At 49.9% G+C, this 23,280-nt stretch overlaps 1 protein-coding gene across 1 annotated transcript in view; it reads right to left on the reverse strand.

Moving 5' to 3' along the window:
• Positions 1-10,179, reverse strand: part of ADGRD1 (adhesion G protein-coupled receptor D1) — a 127,609-nt gene extending 117,430 nt beyond the window's left edge. Inside the window, exons 1-3 of the mRNA XM_035016701.1 lie at positions 9,615-10,179; positions 9,485-9,521; positions 200-283 (exon numbers count right to left, since the gene is read on the reverse strand). Coding sequence (XP_034872592.1) covers positions 200-283; positions 9,485-9,521; positions 9,615-9,674 — 181 coding nt within the window. The 5' untranslated portion in view covers positions 9,675-10,179. The remainder of the gene's footprint in view (positions 1-199; positions 284-9,484; positions 9,522-9,614) is intronic.
• Between the last annotated feature and the right edge of the window lie 13,101 nt (positions 10,180-23,280).

Here is a 23,280-nt window from a genome sequence, read left to right on the forward strand (position 1 = left end):
TGATAAAAATACACCAAGGTTCTAGTAAATAAAATACTTTGGGTGAACAGGGACTAGGGGGAAGCTCCCCAGCGTGTCCTAATCTCCACTAATCTCCTGGCTTCAAAGTGGACGGTGTCCACGCCCGTGTCCCCCGACAGCCCCCGACCCCGCATCTCCCGTTCCTGCGGCCTCGGGGTCTCTCACCACCCATGTCTACCTCCAGTTGTGTCCTGAAGCTCATGGATCCCATCCACATTTTCCAGCGGCCAGTAATGGGAAGCAGAAGCCAAGACCTCAAATCCTGGGGGGGGAAGAAAAGAATAAACATGTTAAATCGCCATCAGGACGGAAGAGCCGCTGCCCCTCCACACGGTGAGCGGAGGGAGGAGCAACACCACAGCGACTGTGGGATTCGCTGAGGAGGAATCTGAATAGATTCAACACACGCTCTAGGCATAACGGGGCCACACAAGAAGCGTGTCCTTTCGGGTCAGAAGAAAGGCAAGAACGGCCACTATCCCGCTATTGCTTTATACTGTTTTAGACGACACACCTGATGCAATCAGGCAAGGGAAAGAAATAGCTTAAAATGATTTAAAAAGAGGAGGAAACCAGCACCAATATCACTGACCTCATGTAAGGCTCTTAACAAACACCTCCTTGTTCTATTGTAACAATAACCTGTCAGGTAATTATATTGTTTGCCTACTTGTAGACACGAGAGGCCGATGCTTCCTCAGAAATCGCCTCACCGGCTGGGTTTGAGGAGCAAGGCTCACTCCAAGTCTCCCCAAGACGGCGCCTGGTGTTTCTGCTCTCGCCCTGCTTCCAACATACTAAGTGTAACCACTTCAGGATTTCTTTACGACCCTCGTACTTTGAGCAGACAGGATTTCGTGCAGATGCGCCCTGTCCTACTCTGCTCGTCCTACTTAATACCCCATGAACTATTTCATGTATTTGCTCCTATCCAGGTTCCGTGGTGGGGTCTGGGGGATAGTCCTGGGGGGCACCGCCTCCCCACGCACTCAGCCCCTCGCCTGGCTCCAATCTGCTCCCCAATTAGCTCTCTGTGATTAGTTCCCAGAAGTGGACATAGTGGTCCAGGTGACGGCATAATCATCAACCGCCCGAAGGGTCTGCCAGATCGTAGAGAAGGAAAAATTAATGAAGTTGTCTCTGTGTTATTCATCGTAAAAAAATGTTTAAAGAGGAGATAATACGACCATTATTTTCAAATGAGGTATGCCTCACAATGAGAATGAAAAAAGGAAACATCCTTACAAATAAGGAAAGAATTTGGTACAATGAAGCCCTGTTACCCACCAGGAAAGAAGTGAGTAAGGAGGTTTATACAGATGTGACCCGTGAAAGTAAACAGCTTCCCTGTATTCAAACGATAACGCGAAAACAGAACGGAAGAAAAGTTCTCTTTTGTAAATGCAGCCCACAAAGGGAAGACATTTAAGTGCAAAAGAATGAGAACCATACAAAATTCTCACAAAGAAAACAATAAAATAATACCGAGGGATGGACGAGCACCCTTGAATAATGAAGAATTTTGTAACCTGTTTTTGGAAAAGAGAACTCAAAATCATAAAAATGTCAACCAACCCTTGAATTCATATATAAACATGAGGAAATTCATTGTAAACATGCTGAGAGATTTTGTGTGAGGGAAAGCTCATTTCGGAGCTTATCAAGAAAAGGAAACAAGCAAGAATAACCCACAAACCTGCACAGGGAGAGCAGCGGGGGCGGGGGACCCGGACCTCACACACAGTGAGACCTGTCACGAGGTCACAACTACAAAGAGGATCTGGCACTGCGTACGAATAGACAGTTCGGTGGAAAAGACCTGTAAATATCGCCACGCACACGTGAAACTAGCTTATGATAAAAGTGGTCTCTAAGGGCCGCCTGGGGGGCTCAGTCGTTGAGCATCTGCCTTCGGCTCAGGTCATGGTCCCAGGGTCCTGGGATCGAGCCCCGCGTCTCCCTCTCCCACTCCCTCTGCTTGTGCTCGCTCTATCTCTCAAATGAATAAAATCTTTAAAAAAAAATTAAATTAAAAAAAACTTAAATGTAATAAAAATAAAACATAAAAGCTTCTGAGGAAACCAGGTGATACATCTATGTGAATTTTTAAAATATTTCCACACATAAAAATAAATCAAGCTAAATCAAATTGGGGAGTGATGTTTATGTAATACATGGGACAGAAATGTACTGATTTCTTTTTAAAGAAATGTATTAAATTTATTGTATTCATTAAAACTCCCACTATTAAAATTTAAACCAACAACAGAACATTGGGGCCAAGGACATCAACAGGCAGTTCAAAGAAAAAGGAATGAAAATTATTTTTAAATATATGAAAAGACGTTCAACGTTGCTAATAATTTTTAGAGGCATGCTTAAACTCAGTGAGCTCGCCTGTCCCAGCTCAGCCAGCTGACTGACGAACAGTTAGAAGTACTAAGTTGGCGAATTTGACCACGTTTTGGGTGGAAGGTGCCGCCTTTCTGGAGGGCAATACCGCAATGACGATACACATTTCAAGTGCACTTTGATCTAGTAATTCAGCTCCTGGAAGTTTGTGCTAGAGACAGGCTCACACATGGGATCAGAGAGCTACGCACAGGGGTATTTGTTGCAGGATTTTTTTTTTTTTATAGTACGGAAAGCAGTGAACAAAGGTAATGCTCATCAGCAGAGAGACCAGGTACTAAGGATGGAGCACCTACAATAATGGACCAGGATGTAATTAGGACAAAGCCGATGCACGGGTCCTGATGTGAAATGTTCCTCAAGCTGTATTGTCAAAAAATCAAGGTGAGAGAAAATGTGTTAGTATCAGCTATTTGTGGAAAACACAGCTGTTCAGCCTGCAAGGGGGAAGGGAAGGATGGAAAGGGAGAGAGAGAGAGATTCTGCATGGATAGCCTAGAAATGGACAGCCGTATTTTAGGGGCGAGGAAACTGAGCAATTGCATGGAAGACATAAGATTTCTATTCCTTTATATTTCTGTTTTATTCAAATGTTTGGACATGCATTCCTTTAAAAGCTTAAGACGTGGAGACACGTGACTTCAGCTGATGTCCACCAGAAGTGGATGCAATACGGAGACTCTGGAATGTCAAAATCAAAAATACTCATTTCCATTTCTACCATGCTTTTTTCCCCCCTAAAATGTAGGCTATTCATTTTGAAGAGGGAAACATCATTGATTTGTTATTCATCTGGGGCGGGCGGGGCGGGGTGCGGTCAGAAAAGGGAATGCCATCCGACGTGCCAAGAACAGGTGCGGAATCTGCTTCACAACCCACATCTTCATCCAATCAACGCTGTGGATGGTAAATCCTTCCCTATCATCCCCATTCACTATCGGCCACCATCGTTCTGGGCAGAAAGGCTGAGAGCGTAAAGGGATGGTGGTCTTGTTCGCACAGGAAGCCCCCCGAGCTAGCGAGAGTCTGTGGGAGAAGGGGCTTGGGGTCCGCAGACAGCCTGCTATCCCATATCACCGGACTTCAGACAAGGACAACACCCCACTGCGTCGCCCCAGACGCCAAGTACGGGCAACACAGATGGTCGGGCGGAATGGAGATGCATAGTGGAGGGCTTGCAAGCTGAAATGTGCCCGGGGGCCGGGCCCGGATGTTCACGACGGTCTTCCACCTGGGGGCAGCGGAACCACAGCAGGTGCCAGAAACGGGAGCCACCACGGTGGGGCCGAGGGTCTCGGGGTGGGGGCTGCGGCCCTCTGGGAGGTGTGTGTCCTGTCTGAGGACCAAGCTGCTCCCCAGCCGGTCCCTGTGGCCCTGCAGGGAGGTCTGCTCAGCACGGCCATTTCTCCCGCTTTTAGGAAGAAGTCAGAAACTCAGATTTTGCTGATTCTGTCTTCGAAATCTCCCCAAATCCTCATGTTAGCAATTATGGTGATTATTCTAACTAAAGCATTGCATGGCGCTAACAAGACGTGCCTAAGAACTAACTTCAACACGTAGGTTCCCCTTTACAACCCCAGGCATAAAAACCCATAGCCCTACAAGTGTCATCAGAACAAGGAAATCTCGTTCTTTTGGGAGTAAGAAAGACCCTCTGGGGCTACGTTCCCAAAAAGAAGGTGACCTGAGATGTCCAGGTTATACAAGCACCTTGGTTTCCACCGGATAAACCCCATGAAGACGTGTCTGCGGGGGCGCCCGGGTAGCTCAGTCGTTAAGCGTCTGCCTCCGGCTCAGGTCATGATCCCAGGGTGCTGGGATCGAGCCCCGCATCGGGCTCCCTGCTCTGTGGGGAGCCTGCTTCTCCCTCTCCCACTCCCCCTGCTTGTGTTCCCTCTCTTGCTGTGTCTCTCTGTCAAATAAATAAAAAAAAATCTAAAAAAAAAAAGACGTGTCTGCGTAGGCAAGACAGCAAGCTGATCACGCGACTCCTTCTGGGACTTCGGCCCTAACGAATAAATGACGGAGCAAGAGAGCTATTCAGCTGACACCACCACGGTTAGATCGAGCTCTCCAGGAACAATTTCTCATCCCAGTGCAACGTGCTGGACTCAGCCTGGCGCGGACAGCTGATGCTCCGAAGGAGTGTTAACACAGCCCTCCCTTCCTTTCTCCTTTTCAGGTTTTCCTCCGATCCCACACGCCCGCCCCTTCTCTGTGACTCGTGAGCGGGAACCTCATCCCCTGAAGCTGCAGGAGAGTCCGTCCCGGAGGCCCATGATCGTTCGACACAAGCGTACGCCACGGAGGAAACCAGTCCCCGCCTGCAATGCTCCTCCCGCCGCGAGCACCAGCGCCCCGACCACCGGAGCTCGGCCCCAGTGACGCCCACGCACCACCACCTCCGCCCTTTCTGCCAACCGCTTACTTGTTCGCCCACAGCACTTACTAGTACTCGAATACTTTTGTTTGTTAATAGATTTGCTGTGTCAGGCTCTCTGATCCATCTGTACCACATTCTCACGTCTAACACGGGGCCTGGGGTGTGTCTGTCTGTCTGCCTACTCCAGATTTTTGCATTTGGATTCTCCCCAAAATGGTAATCTTAGTGATAAATTTTTTCAAACTATGTAGGCAGGATAGATGATGAAATGTAATCATGGATAAATGAATGGATAAACAAAGAATATATATATATATACTTCTGAACCTATCTATACCCCAAGAACCTCTACTGGTCAAATTTCCATTTGTTCCGTAGAGTATAAACATTATTTTTAAAAATTCCACCATGAACACTTCCCTTTGCACGGGGAAGATGAACGAAGTTTCTGCCAGGACCTAGTGGTTTGGACAGCCCCTTGCAGACCATATAACACCGTGGTGGTGACAGATGTTAATTCGCCTTATTGCAGCAATCATTTTGCAATATGTACAAATATTCAAGCATGACACTACATCTGAAACTAAAATAATGTCAATTACGCCTCAGTAAAAAAATACATAAAGGGAACAAACTGTCGATTTGCACAGAGAAATAACTAGTCTGCAACCAGAGGGAATAATCACCGTAACCACCTGCGTTGGCCCCCCTGACCTCTAAACAGGGCCGCGAGCGGAGCGACCCTGACCTCCCGGAGCCGGAACTAGCAGCTCCGTGTACCCGAGGCCTGGGAACGGAGTCACATAAGGTCCCTTTTCCTCATTAGAGACGTTATCTAAACAGCATGTGGGTAAACTTTTTAAATGCCCTTCAATTTCTTGGCCGGCGCCGTTTATGGGTTTAGGCCTATCAACCATCGTGCTTCCCAGCACCGTCCTCAGAACAGAGCGAGGACTCAGCGGCCTGGGGCCAGAGGAAACGCTTAATGCTGTCACTTCTCCACAGTCAGAGAGAGAGAGAGAGAGAGAGGAGAGTGTGGACAGACGAGCCGAGGACGTCGCCCCCGGGGCCGCCGCGCAGCAGGCCGGCCGACCTCGCGGATTCCTCTCACCCTCGACCTGAGGCGCAGGGTCAGGCCAAGGCTGGCTGAGCGTGTCCTGCGCGGGAGGCAGGGGGCTCGGTCACAGCAAGACGGGGACGCCTTGCGAGCCCCGGCACGACCTTAAGGGGGCAAGTCTGGAGTGGCCGCGGCAGAAACGGGGGGCCCTGCTGGAGGCTGGCCCCGAGTCCGTGCACACCTCCCGCTCGGCACCTACCGCGCTCTCGTGGCCCCCGAGCGCCCTTACGTGTCCGAGCCCACCGCCACCTTGTACCCTGCGACCTCGGCGCACCCCCTGCTCCCGCCTGCAGGAGGGTGCGGGCTCCGTCAGGGGACGCGCCGGGGGCCCCACAGAATGTGCGTCCGAGCGCCCGCTAGGCTGCTCCGCGATCCTCGGAACTCGGGGTGACAATTTACGGAGCCGTTCCCTGCGGGGCGGGGATCTGGGTGCTTTGCAAACGCTCCCCCTTCAGGAACGGGGTCCCCGCACGTCTGTGTGTCTGTGAGCCGGAGCCCTTGACGGGCGCTGGGCTGGGCCTTCCCCCCCGGGGCTCCTCCCGGGACCCTGCGGCTGGCACCCCAGCAGCAGGAGGGAAGGCGGCCTCGTGGGGCGGGAGCCGCACAGACCGCGGGGGTCGGACTTCCCTGTGGGATGTGGACGTAAGGACGAGAGAGGAGGGAGGAGGGGGGGGAGAGAGAGGAGGGGAGACAGAGACACAGAGAGAGACAGAGAGACAGAGACAGAGTGAGACAGAGACAGAGATAGTGAGAGACAGAGTGGGAGAGAGTGAGAGACAGTGAGACAGAAAGTGAGAGACAGAGTGAGAGACAGAGACACACAGAGAGAGAAGGAGACAGAGACTGAGACACAGAGACAGACACAGAGACACAGAGAGACAGAGAATGAGAAAGTGAGAGACAGAGTGAGTGACAGAGACAGAGTGAGAGATAGTGAGACAGAGAGAGAGAAAGAGACAGCGAGAGTGAGACAGAGAGACACAGAGAGAGAACGGAGAGACAGAGACTGAGACACAGAGAGACAGAGACACAGAGACACAGAGACAGAGACACAGAGAGTGAGAGAGACACAGAGGGAGAGAGACACAGAGGGAGAAAGTGAGACAGAGTGAGTGACAAAGACACAGAGTGAGAGACAGAGTGAGAGATAGTGAGACAGAGACACAGAGAGTGAGAGACTGAGACACAGAGTGACAGAGTGAGAGACAGAGAGAGACAGTGTGAGTGAGAGCGTGACAGAGACAGAGTGAGAGACAGAGAAAGTGAGAGACAGAATGAGTGACAGAGACACAAAGAGTGAGAGACAGAGAGAGTGAGTGAGAGATAGAGACAGAGAGAGATAGTGACACAGAGAGAGACCGAGATAGAGTGAGACAGAGACAGAGAGACAGAGAGAGTGAGACACAGAGTAACAATGAAACAGTAAGACAGTGAGAGATAGAGACAGAGGCAGAGAGAGACAGAGTGAGAGACAGAGACAATGAGACAGAGATAGTGAGAGACAGTAGAGAGACAAAGACAGTGAGACAGAGAGACAGTGAGAGACAGAGAGATGGAGACAGAGAAACAGAGACAGTGAGACGGTGAGAGATAGAGATAATGAGACCCAGAAACAGTGAGACAGAGACAGTGAGACAGAGATAGTGAGAGACAGGCAGAGACAGAGAGACAGATACAGAGACACAGAGATAGAGACAGTGAGAGACATACAGAGAGACAGAGACACAGAGGCTGACAGACACAGAGAAAAGGAAGGAGCGGGAAGGGGAAGGAAGAAAACACAGGCAGTAGGGTTTCGTCCACTGGGGAACACCCACGGTCGTGTCCGGGGTGTGTCCGCCTCTGTCATCATGGTCAAGGAGGAGGAGGAGGAGAGGGGATGAAGCATCAAGAGCCTGTGGCGGAGGGGAAGAGGAGAGACCCCGAGACACGGGAAGGGAGACAGGAAGGGAGCCCGCGGGCATGGACGTCGGTAAGAGGGCTGAGCAGCTCCAGCTCTCCGCGCGGGCTTGTGTGCTCACGGCCGTCCACGCTCGTCCGCCACCATGCTGTGTCCGCGGTGCTGGTCACGGAGGAAGCTAAGTCAGCTTCCACCCGAGGTCAGGGGGTGAGAGGAGCAACGCTTCCATGTGGAGCAGAGACGGAATTCAAACTGCTCCTTGCAGCTGAGGGCCAAGGGTCCAGGTGCACACGTGTGCGTGTGCACAGGTGTGAGGGGTACGTTTGGACGTGTGTGCATACATGTGGGTGTGTGTACAAGGGAGTGGGTGTGTGTGCATGTGTGTGGGTGTGTACCTGGTGTGGGTGGGGGTGTGTGTACCTGAGCGTGGGTGTGCATGCGTGTGGGTGTGTACCTGGTGTGCATGTGTGGGTGTACCTGGGTGTGATGTGTGTGCATGCGTGTGGGTGTGCATGCACGTGGATGGCTGTGGATACGTGTGTGGGTGCAACGTGGCCAGGGTACGATCTGGAACCGCTTCCCGGCTCCCTTTCCCACCAGGCAGCAGCCTGCGTCTTGGGGGCCGCCCTACCCCCCGTCTGCCCGCCGACACCTTCCCTCACTCCTGTGCACTAGAAAACCAGCAGGAGCCCGGCCCCGGCGGGAAGGGGAGAGCCTCGGGGGCAGACACACACACGCTCCTCAGTGTGATGCCTGTGTCCGCACTCTGGGGAAAGAGGAGCGCACGGAAATTCACGGCCTTCACCCCTTTTCCAACAGACTTAACTTGGGCGTGCGGGTGAAGAGAACAGCAACACCTGCCACGGAAACAGGGCGTCCAGGCGGTGAGCCCGCCTTGCTGGATCACCCGCAAAGGAGCCGTGTCGGTCCAGCCCCATGACGGAGGTCCTGGCACTCTCCGCAGAGGCTGGCCTTGTACCTGGGTGGCCCGGGGGTGCTGGCTGTGCCCACAGGTTCTGGATGGTGCCCGGGAGGGGGCTGGGCTGCAGGGGACAGTGGCCGGTGGGAGCTCTGAGTCAGAGGCGTGCTCTTCAACGGGTCAGGTTCGTTCACATGGCTCTCGAGTATATGGGCTCAGGGACTTCGACGGGTTCCTCACCCCCACACACAGGCAGCCAGGAGGCCCAGGGCACCGCGGCCCCAGGGGGTTCCCGCTGCTCGCCAGGCCCCCTCCTTCCACACGCCTGCACCTGCGACACGGCCACACCACTCGGGGACAGCTTGCAGACGGGGACTCGCCTTGGCCCACAGACAGTGAGCCCCAGCTGGGATGGGGACAGAGAGAATGGAGCCCTAAGTCAGCATGAAGACACACGGCGGGAGTTAGGACAGCACCTTCCCTTCATCGTAAGATGGCAGCGACCGAGAGCCCGAGCCCTCCGGGCGGCAGCCACACCTGGAGGCACCAAGATGTGACCCCGGGATGAGCAGAGCACCAGGAGACGAGAGGCAGGGCCGGGGGGCGGGGGGCAGAGGGGCGCGCGGAGGGGCCGCCCTCCACTGGCCGCGGAGACGAGCGAGTAAGCGAGCGAGCGAAGCGCGTCGGGAGGCCCGAGCCAGGCGGGAAGAGCACAGGGGGACGCTCCCTTACCTGGATGGGCCAGCGACCTGGAGAAGGCTCCGCGGACCTGCACACAAAGACCAGAGGGTCAGACACGGCGGGGCAGCCGCCGGCAGAAAGCTCTAGTCCGACCCCAGACAGAGCGGCTCGGAGACGTTACCTGGAAATCCCAAAAGATCAGTAGCAGCCAGGGGTGCCCGCCCCAGAGCAGCCCCCTCATGGCTGCCCGGGGGTCAGGGTGCCACCCGAGCCCCGGTCCTGAGGGTCTGCTGCCCAGCACGTGCCCTAACTTTCACTTCCCCGGGAAAGGGACATTTTCACAGGTTCCGGAAAGAAAAGCTCTGCTTCTCCTTAGTGTGGGGAACGCGGCCGTCCTGAGAGCTCACGGGCGTCTCTCCCTTGTGCTGAGAATGTTCGGGGCCCGGCGTCCCGGGAGGGCAGCCCCCAGCCAGCCGCCGCTCACAGAGCCCCACGGGGCCGTCCGCCGCCGTCGGGCTAGCCTGGCTCTCAGGAGTCTCAGTCTGTCTCCATCCGGGCTTGGCGATCGGACCCCTCGCTCCTTCCCTGAAGTGGGCTGAGCGAGAAGACCCTCGGGGGCGCCGGGTCCTGGCGCTCCTGCCCGGCCTGGCCCGTGTGTGCGCTGACTCAGCCCGACGCCCCGCCGGCCCCAGCTCTGGGTGGAGAGGCAATGATGTCAGGCTCTCTCCTCAAACTTTGTTCTGGTCGGCTTCTCTATTTATACCCCTCGCTGCCGCGTCCTTCCTGGGTCCTAACACCGGGCTGTTGAGAACAACTGGCCGACCAGACAGGCATGGGCATCCACGGAGATCAGATGCTTCCCGCCAGCACCCTCCAGGGCGGAGCGAATATTCCTAACGAGAAATCGGACAACAGACCATGAGCTGTGTTGACAGCTGAGCCTTGTTTGTCCGAAGGAAGAAAGGTGATACACAGAGGGCAAAGGAAAATAAATCACACCCACGTGCCCCCAGAGAAGTGCTGAGCACGTTTCTCTTTAACCCTTTCAGAGGCAGGTGAAAGCTATGGGATTATTTACAGGGTCCTCCGTGGAATCACGCCAAACCCCATATCCGCCAGCATCCAGGATCCTGCTCTCCAGGGCATAAGAGAGTCAAACCCTGAGCCTCAGTTTACTCAAGACCAAATGTTTATCCAATCGACCCCAAATCCACGCTCACACGCACATGCTCACACACACGTGCTCGCACTCACACGTTCACAGACACACACATGTGCTCAAGCTCACACTCATGCATGTACTCACACGCTGAGACTCACTCATGCACGTGCTCACTCACATGCACATGCTTGCACTCACGCATGTGCTCTCACACGTACGTGTTCATGCTCACAGGCTCACATGCATGTGCTCACATGCACTGCTCACACACATGTTCACACTCACATGCACTGCTCACACTCACACACGATCACAGCACTGTAGTTTGCTCTGCGGTCTGACCCACGCTCGCCTCGCTGAGCCGTCTCCAGCACCTGTGAGCTGCGTGCTCTCAGGCAACTTACTAACCCTCCCTGTGCTTGACCCCTTGTCTCAGGGATGGAGGCCGCAGTTCCTACCCCACCGGTTGTAAGGAGAAACGAGGTGACGCATACGAGGCCCCAAGGCTGTGCTTGGGGACTACGTAACACTCCATAATGCTCGCCAGGAGAAAATGTCACTCAATAAACGTCAGCCGCGATGCTGGTTCTAAAGTAGACAAGAACACCCATGAAATGCTAGCCAAGAGCACCGTCCCCTTCGTCCTGACTTTAAATGGAATAAAGTCCTGAATCCAAGCACTTCCTAAAGAGGATACAAAAATGCCTCCCAGTCTCCATGGGAGAGGGAAAAACCCAAACAGGATGTCGAATGAGAGGTGTCTGTAACATGGGGGGCAGCGCCCTGGCCTCCGAGGGCCACCAGCCCCGCGCCTCCCCGCGTGGCTGCAGAAGGTTCCAGATCACCGCTGGGAGCAACGCCTCCCTCACGCACCGGCGAGCCCTGAGCTCCAGCACTCGGGCGTTTAAACAGCGACTTGACCCTGCTGCCTGGGCTGACCGCCCATGTCCTCGGGGTCAGCAGGCTGCTTCCACAGGGACGCGGCGGCGGGCGCTCCCCCCGGGGCCTTCACTGCACACCGCTCAACAGACCTCTCTCTGTGCTGACCTCTCCCGTTTCCACGGCTGAACAAAGCCAGGATGTGCCCCCTTTAATCTCGGAAGTGCCGTCAGATCACGGAGGCACCCAGCTCAATGGCAGTAATAAACACTGCAGATAAAGCAGATCGGGCAGCCCGCCCCCAGGTGTCTACACTCACCCGGGACTGGCGTCGGATTCGAACCCCAGACCACGCGCTTGTGCTAATTCACATCACCTGTCCCACATCTCCTCCCGATGTTGAGATGAGCCCACCTTCATCCAAAGCGGCGTTTCCGGGGCCGAGCCGACTTGGAGGTGGCGCGGGCGGGCTCAGGGCCGGGGTCGCAGCACGGTGGGCCCCGGTGAGGCTCCGGCCGTTCCCGGACAGCGTCCTGGCCTCGGGGCTCCCGCCCCGACGCCCTCCCTGCTCGTTTCCTCCCCGTCAGTTCTCCCTGCCTGATGTCCTTTACGCCTTCAGCCCTCATTCCCCTGCTGTCGGTGTCTCCCCACCGCAACGCAAGCCCCGTGGGAACAGGGCTGTCCTTCCTCATCCTCAGCCCCGGGAACAGGGCTCAGCACTTGCCCCTGGTTTTGCCGAGCTGCCAGACACCCTGCTGCGCTGTGTAAGTCCAGGGTGTACGCGTGCTGGTTTGACTCGCATGTGAAATGACCATCTCTCTTCTCCTAGAGACACACACAAAGGGAGGGAAAAACAATGTTCCTTCCTCGTCCTGAGAACGCTTAGGGTCTGCTCTCCACAACGATCCCATAAAGCACACGGTAATGTCACCACACTGTGAGCGCATCCCCGGAGCTTATCTGTCTCACACGTGCGGACCGTGTGAGCACCTTCTCCACTCCTCCCCATCCCACCACCTCTGGTAGCCCCATACCTGATCCTTGTTCCAGGAGTTTGGGGCTTTGTTCTGTTCTGAGTGCCCCGTAAGGGAGATCATATGGCATTTGCCTCTTTCTGACTTATTCCCCCCCGCATAATGCTTGTCGGCTGAGCCATGTTGCATTGCATCTACATCCCACGTCTCCTGGACCCGTTCACCCACTGATGGACACAGGCTGGTTCTGCGTCTCGGCCACTTTACGTAACGCTGTAGTGAACATGGGGATGCAGGTGTCTTCAACGGAGTTCTTGTTTCCTTGGGATGTATTCCCAGAAATAGAATTGCTGGATCATATAGCCTAGGACTTAATAGGTATTCAATATTAATATTTTCTGAATGAGTGCCTGTGTGTTTGACTTAAAAGAAAAATTTTGTCATACTTTGGTAGAAGTGTATCAGGTTTGTATTGAGGCAGACGTTAATTAAATGTTTTCAATGGGACCTTAACATCACTGATATGTGGAATCTAAATATACTCGTAGAAACATGGTAGAATGGGTTTGGCGGGGGCCAAAGATGAGTAAGGTCTGAGGACCTACTATGCGACATGGAGACTATAGTTGATAATAGCATGTGGTGTAATTGAAATTTGCTACAAGAGTAGAACTTAAGTGTTCTCACCAAAAAATAAATAAATAAATAAATAAATAAGCAAATAAGCCAGGTGTGAGGTGATGGACAGGTTAATTATTGTGAGAATCCCTTCGTCTATATATGTATCAAACAGGTATGTATCCAATCATCACTTCATATACTTTAAATATAACCATCTTATTTGTCGATTATACCTTAATAAAACTGAAAAGAGAAGAAAAAGAAATGACCCTAGGTCCTCATCAGGCTCTATATTCAGTAAGTGTTTCCAGGGATGAAGCAAAGCATGATGTTGGCTGAAGGTGGAGACATAACTGGGTGGCTTACACAGGGACGGCAGGTGCCAAGCGGACACGTGTCCTCGTGTCCGCAGGAGGACAGCCTGGGACCTCACGAAGCGCATGAGGAGCTGCCCAGGTGCTTAGGTTGGAAAGTCTGTGCAGACTGCTAGTTCTTTTTTTTTTTTTTAAGATTTTATTTATTTGACAGAGAGAGACACAGCGAGAGAGGGAACACAAGCAGGGGGAGCGGGAGAGGGAGAAGCAGGCTTCCTGCTGAGTAGGGAGCCCGATGCGGGGCTCGATCCCAGGACCCTGGGATCATGACCCGAGCCGAAGGCAGACGCTTAACGACTGAGCCACCCAGGGGCCCCCAGACTGCTAGTTCTTAACACTCGTTCTCTTCACACCATAACGGCCTCTCCCCCAGCCACACCGCCTTCCAGAAACCAGCAGATCTGTGAGAAGCTGCCCGAGCTGCACGTGTCCCATGTGGCCGGACTTGGCCGTGTGTTAGGGTGTGTGGGCAGCACACGGGTGCTGTAGAAACTGAGGGGGTTAGAGAGCTGGGGGTCAACCCAGCCAGGATGTGGCGCGCAGGAGTCAGGGAATTCTTCCTCTTAAGGGAATGAAGAACATTCTGGAAAAAGCTGTGAAATGGGCTAGCACCTGGATGCAGCGTGGGGTGCATCGCAGCATGGACACGCGATATTCCTGCTGGTCCAGGTCCTGGCCCATTCTGTTGACAAAAGCATGTGTCTTCTTCTGCAGAACACTTTCTTCACCCGCCCACATGCCCCCATTGGGACTGTGGGTACCACGGTGGGCACGGGACCGGGAGGAACCTTCACGGCACCTCCAAGCCCTGGGCCCTGTGACTGTCCGCAGGTGTGCGGGGGACCTACCTGATATCACTGGTGCCTTCCCTGGGACAGATACCGACCTTGGGAGAGAAGGCTCTCCTCCCCCACTGGAGCTGCTAACCCAGAACGACCTTAAATTATGGCTGTTGATGCCCATTTTTTCTCACTGCAAAGGAAAGAATTACCAACAGTAGAAAAAACTGGGCAAACTGAAAAATGGGCAAGGGAGAGATTTGATGGCATCAGCTGAGCCCCTGGATCCCACTATACCTAAAGCCAGTTCACTGACAGGCACCAGTAAATGCACATTTGGGCTCAAGCAGTTATGAGCTTGGTTTCTGTCCCTTGTAATTAAGAGTCCTGGCCAATTCGAGAAACCGCAGTAATTTGGCATTCAGCGAAATGCGGGTACAAGAGGGAAAGTGGCAGGAGCCGGGGCTGGAGGGAAGAGATTCGCCACCCTGCTGACCTGGGTCCTGCACGCCTCCCCTTCACCTCCCAGCCTCATGTGTTGGTCCCGCCATGTTTGGACGATCAGCGACATGCTGGCTTCCAGCAGCCTCACTCCCAACAGCGATCCTCCTGTGGCCAGCGTGGGCCTCTCCCACCCCCTGAGCACAGGCATAAGCATGCAGAAGTGAGGGTGCTTAATGAGCACCGCTGAGCAGGGAGTAGAGACCCATCGGATAAACATGGCCCCTTCCTTCCATCTAGGTAGCAGCTCAAGTCACCTTGAATTGATGACCCCACCTGCCTGCTTACTCCCCCTATAATGCCTTTGCTCCTGGATTCATACCCAAGTACGTGCACGCGTAAGTCTCTGCCTCAGGCTCTGCTTCCAGAGAACCAGGGATAAGACCGTCCACCGGGCATGTCGGTCCCATGGTCTCAGGCATCAAGAGTCAGTGACAACTCTGCTTGGATGCACACGTGGGAACTTTGGGGAATAAAGAAACTTTAGTTGGTGAGGAGTATTTCCAGCAGGAAGATGCGTGGCAGACATTGCTAATGGCCCTTTTCCTCCTTCGTTCTCTCTATGCAGAATCCCAAGTGTATTTGATTAATCCAAGTGTATTTGAGCTCAGTTAAAAATGATCCCTTCCCACAGATGGCCAACAGACACATGAGAAGATGCTCAACATCACTCATCACCAGGGAAATGCAAGTCAAAACCACCATGAGATACCACCTCACACCTGTCAGGATGGCTAAAATCAACATTTCAAGAAACAACAGGTGTTTCTCCACAGATGTGGAGAAAGGGGAACCCTCTCACACCATTGGTGGGAATGCAAGCTGGTACGACCACTCCGGAAAACAGTATGGAGGCGCCTCAAAAGGTTAAAAGTAGAATTACCCTTCCAATCTAACAATCACACTACTAGGTATTTACCCAAAGAACACAAAGATATGAATTCAAAGGGATACATGCACCCTGATGTCTATAGCAGCATTATCTACAATAGCCCAATCACGGAAATGGCGTCCAGCGACAGATGAGTGGATGGAGAAGATGTGATACACACACACACACACACACACAATGGAATATTACTCAGCCATGAAAAAGAATGAAATCTTGCCATTAGCAATGACCTGGATGGAGCTAGAGAGTGTAATGCTGAGTGAAATAAGTCAGTCAGAGAAAGACAAATACCAGATAATCTCACTCATGTGGAATTTAAGAAACAAAACAGATGAGCAAGGGAAAAGAGGTGGAGGGTAGCTGACAAACAGACTGGTAACTACAGAGAACACACTGCTGGTCACCAGAGGGGCTGGTCCCCATGGGGTATCGGGGGGTGGGGGAAATAGCGGATGGGGATGAAGGAGTGTACCTGTCGTGATGAGCCCCGGGTAGTATATGGAAGTATTGCATTGCTATATTGTACACCTGAAACTAATATAACACTGTATGTTAACTAACTGGAATTAAAACAAAAACTTTAAAGATTGTTTTAAATAAATAAATAAATAAAGGGAGGTTTGGAAGTTGGAAATAAAAATAATCTCTTCCCTTCCAGCCAGGGTGGCCTGTGATTACACACAGCAAGACGCAGACGGAAGGGTCTGGCACAGACTTCTGAGGAAAAGCTTTGAGAGGCCAGTCCCTTTGGATCTTTGCCCTTCCTGAAGGCTTCTGACCTTGACCCTTTATTCTGGCTGGAATATGGCAGTGGTAAATAGAGGTGGAGCGGCTCTCAGGCTATCATGGGAATGGAAACCACAAGCTTTTCATCCTAGGACGTAGAAAGCTGGAAAGAGCATCACCCTCCACAATCAGAACAGCCCCCAATCCACAAAATTGTCACTTTTCCTGAACCCCATCAGTGAGCAGAGGTTCAGGGAGATTCCCCAGCCTGAAATCTAAGGGAAGAGGGGACATGAGCATTGGCTTGCATGTGGCAGGGGGCAGGAGGAACATGGAGCCCCAGCAGGTGAGAACGCAGTGAAAGACTTGTGGTGAGTTTGGGAAGGCGGGGTGCAGGCTGGTGTGAGAGCCGGGACCCCGGCAGCTGCAGACAAAGGGGAGCATGCACCCCCTCTCAGGCTCTTCTCTGTGACTTGGCAGGCACTCCAAGGAAAGACGGGAGGCAACTCTCAGAGGGGCACATGCACCACCATGCAGAGGCAGGAAGCCTGCTTTGACCCTTCTCCCCAAGGAACAAAGTCCTTAAGTCTCTGAGAGAAGGACAGCCAACACTGCACGCCCAGGGCAGGGGGGAAAACCTCTGCAGCTGGAGAAAGGCGGAAGACACGAGCCCCCAAGACACCAAAACACAGGGTCACTGGGGCTGCAGTTGCATCAGGAGAACAATTCCTGCACACACACACACCCCCACTTCGTACCAGGCTAGCCAGCAGCAGCATCCTGGTCATGGGAGAGGCCAGAGCCCAAGGAGAGGCACTCTGACGTCCTGGCACACGGGGAAGGCTTGAAGCCGAAGTGGAGCAGGAACACGGAGTCACCCCCTCTGCCAAACCAAGGCCCACCCCAGAGCAAGACTGTGCCGGAAGGATCGAGCCAGCCCTGCAGTGAAGGTGACACAGCAGGAGAGCCCAAACCCAGCTCCCCTCCAGACTAGCACGCACACACGCACACATGCACAGGTATGTGCACATACCCACACGTATATACACATCCCTGTGCACACACCTACACACATGCATACGCATGCATGTGCATATGCATTCTTGCACGTGTGCACACGCATGCACGCACGCACCCAGAGACGCACATGTACGTGCACACGTGTGTGTCTACATATGCGTGTGTGCGCATGTGAACACGTGTGTACATGCACGTGCATGCATGATCACGCACACGAACGGCTTAGCAGAAAATAGCCGTGCCCACGCCCCAGCATGAATACCATGTATCTCAGTCTCCACCGTCTTACACATGATGCCCGGCACTCATTCTAAAATAATGACACACACAACAAAAAAGAAAAACCAACCCACCATCAAGAGACAAAGCAATCACAATTACAAGATGGAACATTCTGAATAACTGTGACCACCACAATCAATGCTTTAATGGACAAGGAGGACAACACTCATGGGCAAATGGAAATTATAGGAAGGAATACGTATGTCAAGCAGAAATGGTATCACTGAAAATAAAATGGGTAACAGAACGTGCACTCCTTTGAGCTCATCAGCAGACTCGACACAGTCAGGGAAATGGCCAGTGAACCTTATGATAGGCCAGTTAAAATTACCCAGACTGATGCACAAAGTGAAAATTAAAAGAATAATTTTTAAAAATAGCATGAAGGTGCAATGTCATAATATCAAATAATCTAACACTTGTATAATTGAAATTCCGGAAGTAGAAGTGGGAAAAGACCAAAAAACGTTTGAAGAGAAAACGGCCAAGAATGTTCAGAAATAACTAACTACATTCAGTTACAGACCCAAGAAGCTCAGGCAATCCCAAACCAGACAAATACCTCACACCACACACACAGCCCTAGACACATGATCCTCAAACTTCAAAAAATCACACATAAAAGAGAGATGGTGAAGGCAGGGGACGTAAGTGCATACAGAGGAGCAGAGGTGAGCGTTACAGTGGGCTTCCTGTCAGGAGCCACAGGAGCCCAAGGACGACGCAGGCACGTATCTGATGCGCGGGGTGCAGGGATGGGGGGCTGGCTGCCCAGAGCTGAGCATCCAGCAGCTGTGCATCCGGCTTCTCTAGCTACACCTGTCTGTATGTACACGTAGTAAGATCTTTCAAAATGAAGAGGAGGGCACGGAATGGGGAGTGACTCCCCGTGGGTATAGAATTTCATCGAGGGGGGATGAAAATGTCCTGAAATTAAAGAGTGGTGATGGTTGTACTTGTAAATACACTCATGAATGCACTCGTGAATATAGTCGTGAATACACTCGTGAACGTAGTCATGAACACTTGTGAATGCACTCACGAATATACTCGTGAATATACTTGTGACTACACTCATAAATATGCTTTTGAATGTACTCATGAATACACTCGTAAATACACTGATGAATAGACTTGTGAATAGACCTGTGAATATACTAAATATTGCGAGTATACTAAATATCACCGAATTTTATAAATATTGTGAATATACTAAAATCCCTGAATTTTACATTTTAATATACATGCTGCTGAAGCGAGCTGAATTTTACATTTTAAAATGAATTTAAATTTAAAGTGAATTTTATGGTATGTTAATTATATCTCAATAAAAAATGAAAGAGAAATAAACACTTTTTTAGATGAACACAAGCTGGGAGAACCCATTACCAGAAGACCAGCACAACAAGAAATGTAAAAGAATTCCTTAGGCAGAACAACATGACATTAGACAAACCTGGATCTACAGGAAGAAATGAAGATATCCAGAAAGGTTTACAGTTGATATGAGTAGGAAAGGCACTTCCTCTCATTTTTGATTGCTGTAAAATGAAAAACGACTAAAGGAGGGGCGCCTGGGTGGCTCAGTCGTTAAGCGTCTGCCTTCGGCTCAGGTCATGATCCCGGGGTCCTGGGATCAAGCCCCACATCAGGCTCCCTGCTCGGCGGGGAGCCTGCTTCTCCCTCTCCCACTCCCCCTGCTTGTGTTCCCTCTCTCACTGTGTCTCTCTCAGTTGAGTGGATAAATAAAATCTTTAAAAAAAAAGAGAGAGAGAGAGATCTTATGCTAGCCGCTAAAAAGCCATTTAGTAAACCTTAGGGCAACCACTGCGGGGGGGGGGGGATGTTATAGAGCTACAAATAATAAGCTAATAATAAAGCATAAAATGGAATCATAACAAATTCTGAATTAATCCAAAAGCAGCAAGAAAGGATACAAGGAGGACACACACACACACACACACAAAAAAAACAGATAAAACAAATAGAAAATAATTGGCAAGAATGGCAGATTTAATACCAATCATATCATTCACTGCATTGAATTTAGATGATCTGAACACACCAAATAACACAGAGATTCCCAGACTGGATAAAATAGAAAGACCCAAGTATATACTGTGAATCTTAAATATAAATACCCGGCTAGCTTAAAAGTAAAAGTAGACAGGAAAAATGTATCTTGCAAACACAAAATTAAAAAAACCGGAATGGCCATGTTATCAGACAAAGTAACCTCAGAACAGGAGTTATTTTCAGGGATAAAGAGGATCATTATGTAAGGACCATGGGATGAATTCAGCAACAGCACATATATATCTAACAAAAGAATTACAAAACACACAGTACAAAAACAGCTATAAGTGAAAGGAGAAATAGACAAGCCCACAGCTGTATTCAGAGATTCCTCTCAGTAATCAATAAAATAATTAGACAGAAAATCACTAAGGCTATAGAAGCGCTGACCAACATTATTGACCTAATTGGCTTAATGACGCTTATCAAACACTCAACAACAGAGAAATGACATCCTTTCTAAGTGCACATAATACATTCACCAAAATAGACCATATTCTGATCCATAAAAAAAGCCTCAACAAATATGAAATATCAAAAGCATATAAAGTATGTTCTCTAATCATAATAGAATTAAACAAAAATCCAAATGAAAGAAAGGTGTCTGGATTTGAGGTGATGAAATGTTCTAAAACTAGATTGTGGTGATGATTACATGGCTCTGTCAATTAACTAAAAAACACCGAGTTGTACAGTTTAAATGGATGAACTTTATAGTACTTAAATTACTAGAACAAACAAGTGAGTTTACTAAAGTCACGCAAGAAATATGGCCAACATAAAAATTTTATTGAATTTGATATGCTAATAATGAATGATTGGAAATTAAAATATGAAAAAGGTAATTTGTAACAGCACCCAAATGAAATAGGTATAACTAACAAAGCATGAAATAGAAAGATCTACTGCATCCTTGGGTTGAATGACTGAGTATTGGTAAAATGTCAGTCCTCTCTCAAATCCCACCCAAATCCCAATCAAAATCCCACCAGGGTTTTTTTATAGAAATCAACAAGCTAACTCTAAAATTTATCTGGAAAGGTAAAGAAGCTGGAATAGTTTTCAAGCTATTTTGAAAAATATGTACAAAGTTGGGACACTTCCCTACTGATTTCAAGACTTCCTATAAAGTTGCCGTGCTCGACAGAATGTGATACCAACAAAAGTTGCATACACTGAACGGACAAAACAGAAGAGAGAACGCAGAAATAGACCCACACCTACACTGCTCCTTGATCTCCAACAGAAGTGCCAGGGATCAGGATGGAGAAAGGATGGTCTTTTCAATGCGTGGATTGGAACAACTGGACGTCCTCACGCAAGAAAAAAAAGAAGGTGCATGGCTCAGTCGGTTAAGCCTCCGACTCTTGACTTCGGCTCAGGTCGTGATCTCAGGGTACTGAGATCGAGCCCCGCGTTGGGGCACTTGGCAGGGAGTCTGCTTGAGATTCTCTCTCTCTCCCTCTTCCTCTGTCCCTCCCTCCCTCTCCAAAAAACAAAACAAAACAAAAAACAAAAACAAAAAAAGTCCTATGGGCTGAACCACCAGAGTGTACTTTCAGTTACTTGCACTTGAAAATAATCTCTAACTTATATAGTTGACATGCTAATTTGGGCCTCAGCTTGACTATTCATCTTAGATAATTTCTCAGTCCAGAGTGAGTTTTCTCCTTTGTCTCTGGACTCAGCTGCTTAAACAGTCAGGGGCACCTACCAACAAGTCCATTTTCATTAACAGATGGGATCTTAAGAGACAGTGAGGCCCTAAGTAATCATCATCTGTCATCACTACGACCGTCATCATATGAGCAATTAGCATTTCATCCAGCAAACAATATAGTTTGCCATTTAGGACTGAAATCAACTGCAGAGAAAAAGACAATCAATTAAAGAAAAAGACAATCAAAAAATCACACTGAACCACTGCAGCAAAACTAGCCATTAATTCTTTACTCACTGTCTCTGAGAATAACAATGTCAGGCTCCATAAAAACCTTCAAAAATGGGGCTGCATTTCAAGAGATTCATTCCCGGGAGAGCCCAGACCAACAAATAATCGAATCCTGGATTTCCTAAAGACCATACAAATGGCATTAAGCCAGAAATCAAAAAAAGATATTTGGGTTTGAAACCCAGTTGAGTTTCATCACAGTCTTGTCACTGATTAGCCTAGAATAACTCAAACTATAACCAACTATCATAACACCCTTCCCAAAATCTTGTCCTTTATTACTGTGTCAGTCAGGGTGCTTTCTGTTGCAGATGATAGAAAATCCAACTCAAAATAGGCTTAAAGAACAGGGAAGGGATGCCTGGGTGGCTCCGTCAGTTAAGCATCTGCCTTTGGCTCAGGTCATGATCTCAGGGTCCTGGGATCGAACCCCACGTCCGTCAGGATCCCTGCTCAGCTGGGAGCCTGCTTCTCCCTCTGCCTGACACTCCCCCTGCTTGGGTTACCTCTCTCTTTCTCTCTCAAATAAATAAAATCTTTAAAAAAAAAGAACAGAGATAAAATGTTACGTATTTACTCAAGCCGTGAAAAGTCCAGAGGATAGCAGGACTACATTCAGGACTCAGTCAAGCTCAGCAGGAAGTTCATTCCTATGTCTGTCTTCACTCACCTTCCTTGGGCTCCATTCTCTAGAAATGGAGAGAGAGCAACAGAAACAGTAGATATGTGGGTAAATATAGCATACTGTTCTTCCCTTCAAAATGTTTAAACATCTTTGACAGCCAAAAGCAAAAACAAAAACAAAAAACATTGGCTGGCGGAGCCTTTAATGTCTACAGATGGAACATGTAAGTCAGCCGCGCATACAGAGACGCACAGAGGGACAAGATTTCTGGTTTTTTAAAGATTTTATTTATTTATTTATTTGAGAGAGAGAGAGATAGCTTAAGCAGGAGGAGTGTCAGGCAGAGGGAGAAGCAGAGTCCCTGCTGAGCAGGGAGCCTGATGGATGTGGGGCTCAATCCCAGGACCCCGAGATCATGACCTGAGCCGAAGGCAGACGCTTAACAGACTGAGCCACCCAGGCGCCCCAAGAGACAAGATTTCTATATTCAAATTGAAGTCGTAAAATACTGATTCTAATTAGACCATGAAAAGTGGAGGATGTACTCTGTAATCCCTACAGCAACCATTAAAAAATTATGCAAAGAGATATAGTCAAAACCAAAATAATAAATAAAATGAAAGGCTAAAATATACTCCAGTAAACCAAAAGAAGTCAGGAAAGAGGAAACAAGAGGAACTAAAAAGAAACCAACAGAAAAAAATATATATATATAATGGTAGACCTAAATCCGAACTCACTGAAAACGAAGTGGTATGTGATACCACATGCTGACCTAAGTATATGCCGTCGACAAGAGACTCACTTCAAACGTAAAGATACAGGTCAGGGAAAAGAGAATGGAAAAAGATAAAACATGCAAACACTAATCCAAAAGAAAATAAAAAGCTAGATGGGTTATATTAATATCAGACAAGACAGACATCAGAACAAAGGATATTAGCAAAGACAAAGAGGAATCATACATACATAAAAGAGTCGATTC

The sequence above is a fragment of the Mirounga leonina genome, unplaced genomic scaffold (assembly GCF_011800145.1).
Source record: "Mirounga leonina isolate KUSES-001 unplaced genomic scaffold, KU_Mleo_1.0 Mir_171, whole genome shotgun sequence".
NCBI classification, from domain to species: Eukaryota; Metazoa; Chordata; class Mammalia; order Carnivora; family Phocidae; genus Mirounga; species Mirounga leonina.